This window comes from Porites lutea, chromosome 5 (assembly GCF_958299795.1).
Source record: "Porites lutea chromosome 5, jaPorLute2.1, whole genome shotgun sequence".
Classification (NCBI taxonomy): Eukaryota; Metazoa; Cnidaria; class Anthozoa; order Scleractinia; family Poritidae; genus Porites; species Porites lutea.
The window spans coordinates 22,367,322-22,369,821 of record NC_133205.1 but is presented as its reverse complement, the minus strand read 5'-3'; the positions used below and the strand labels follow the sequence as shown (position 1 = coordinate 22,369,821).

Here is a 2,500-nt window from a genome sequence, read left to right as displayed (position 1 = left end):
TCTTGCAATGTTTTAGCTATTACTTCGCCTAGTTCTTACTCTTGAAACGAGTGAAATGTCCACCATTTTTGTTTTCAAAACCAAAACAACTCAACCTCGTCTCCATGTCTTCTCGGTTAACAGTGCATAAACCTGCAAGGAAGCTGCACTTTTGACGTCATCGATTGATTAATCGCAAAATTCTTCCAAATTTGGTCATCAATAGCTGGTTATGGTGAATTATGCGTGTGCTTTTAGCCAATCAGAATCGGGGAAATATTTTGAATGAATAATAAAATTAGTTAACCGTGTTTCAATGATTAGTCAGATAATAGAGAACAAAAGCATAAGACTTGCAAAATCACCACTTAAAGGATAACGACGACAATGAAATAATTAAATACTATATTACTCGAGCCCGAATGGGCTCTGAGTTAATAGCCCATGAGGCCGAAGGCAGAATGGGCTATTGACTCAGAGGCCATGAGGGCGTGAGGAATAATTGTTTTAGTAAAATCCAACAAGTTGGTCAAAAATATCGAGACAAAACAACTTTAGCCAGCAAAACGCGATTCAGCCGCCTTTGTTTTGGTTTTCAAAGCCGGCGCTTTTCGCTAATAGTGGGCTATAACATATAGCCTAGTAGTAGCTCAACCAATCAGAACGCAGCATTGATAATAGACCACAAGTTGGATTTTACTAACTAGTAATAGACCATGAGAAGTTCCTCATTTTTATCAGGCAAATGTCCGCGAGGAAGGTGTCACGAGGGGAAAGCCTCGCTTCTCGACGCAAGCGACAATTTTCACGCACGCTCCCGAATTTCGCTCTGATAATAATAGTGATGACAATGATGATAATAATAATGATGATGATGATGATGACGATGATGATGACGATGATGATAATAAATTATTGTGGACTTACTGCCAGTGAAGCTAGGAACCGCAGGGCTCTGAATCCACTCGTTGAACTCTGGAGAGAAGATCTCTTCATAACTCCCGAAAAACAATATACTCAAGCACTTGGTTGTAGTAGCTCCGAATGCACAAGCAAAGGCAAATCTGTTTTCATAACTGTCCACCATATTCACAGGACTAGAAAAACAAAATTGAAAAAATCTCCGGTCAAATCCGAGCCAAAGGTAACTGGAGTGACTTCCGGTCACGTGGGCATGAACAAGAATCGACATTAACACAAACCGGAGGACAGACAGGGAACAGTATACAAGATCAAACCTTTCACACATAAAATTATATGGTAACAAACCGATATGGGGATACTCCACATACAACAGTCATACTGTCGTACAGTGCGCAACCAACATATAGAGCAACAGTTCGAGTCATCTTCGATTGTTAGGCGAATAATAACTCAAAAAAATTCTGGTCAGTTCAACCTGTTCTTACAGCTGGGTCTCATGACAGTTCTTTTACCTTTCCTAGTTTCTATGACTTCCTCAGTTTCCACCACACTGCTACAAAGTCAAGTTTTAAATCCTTCAAATGCTCTAGATTGTTCATATTCTGTGTTTCATAGTTGTAATTACTTTTCTAACCCGCGCAGCGGCAGTTCAAGTGCCATGGTTGGATTTTCTTTACTTATTGATTAGAAACGTTTTTAGAGTAGTTTTCGAACAGTGCCGTCGGTAAAATATAATCTAACAGTGCATTCTCTTGGCTGAGAGATTATCCTCGAAGCGAGAATGCTCTCTCAGCCGCGGCGGGCATGATCCTCCGATATACCAGACGCTAACTAATACACAATCACTAATGTCAACGACGGTACAATCTAAAGCCCGGTTTTCATGTGATCGCTACGATTGTTGCGACCGCAGAAAAAATGGTTCCGGAGATCGTCGCAATTGATGGTTTCCACATGATCGCTGTGAGACCTGAGACCTGGTCTGGGCCAGAGCGGGACTCAGGCCGAATCTTTCCCCAATTGCTTAAAGGCAGTCGTATTTTTGCACTTCTTCCATAAAAAGTGCCAAATTCAATAAATTCTCGGTACTCATGGAGGCAGCCATCTTGAAATGGGTGAGCGTACGTATTACATCTTGGTATTTTTGCTATCGCTACGATCGCTGGAGAGTGGTTTCCACATGATCGCTACGACCGCTGAACCTTTTTTTTTTACAGATCGCAGCGACCATGAAAACCGGGTTTGAATATTTTCCAAATTTGGAGACGGCCAATTGTTTATGATTAGCTGGGGGAATATGCCAACCAGAAACTAAGAAATACATTTGCTATGCAAGAGTCTGATGCCATTTCACACGAATAATGACTGCTACAATGATTAAACTTTTAACGTGAAAGCAATGTTTAATCTTGTTTAGCTTAACAGGTTTCACACGTAATATAGCCTGATAATAGAGAATTAAAAAAGAAGACGACTCAATCAAAGGTAGCTGGTTTTACTTACATGCATAATCCCGGTCGTACGATTTTCCGACCGAACAGCTTTACCTCCCTGGTCCTTTTTCTCAAACAGGAGAGAAGCAGTAGGATAAGAAGCT

General features: G+C 40.9%; 1 protein-coding gene across 1 annotated transcript in view; it reads right to left on the bottom strand.

Moving 5' to 3' along the window:
- LOC140938088 (stimulated by retinoic acid gene 6 protein-like) overlaps positions 1-2,500 on the bottom strand; it is a 50,631-nt gene that overhangs the window by 40,209 nt on the left and 7,922 nt on the right. Inside the window, exons 3-4 of the mRNA XM_073387624.1 lie at positions 2,407-2,498; positions 907-1,076 (exon numbers count right to left, since the gene is read on the bottom strand). Coding sequence (XP_073243725.1) covers positions 907-1,076; positions 2,407-2,498 — 262 coding nt within the window. The remainder of the gene's footprint in view (positions 1-906; positions 1,077-2,406; positions 2,499-2,500) is intronic.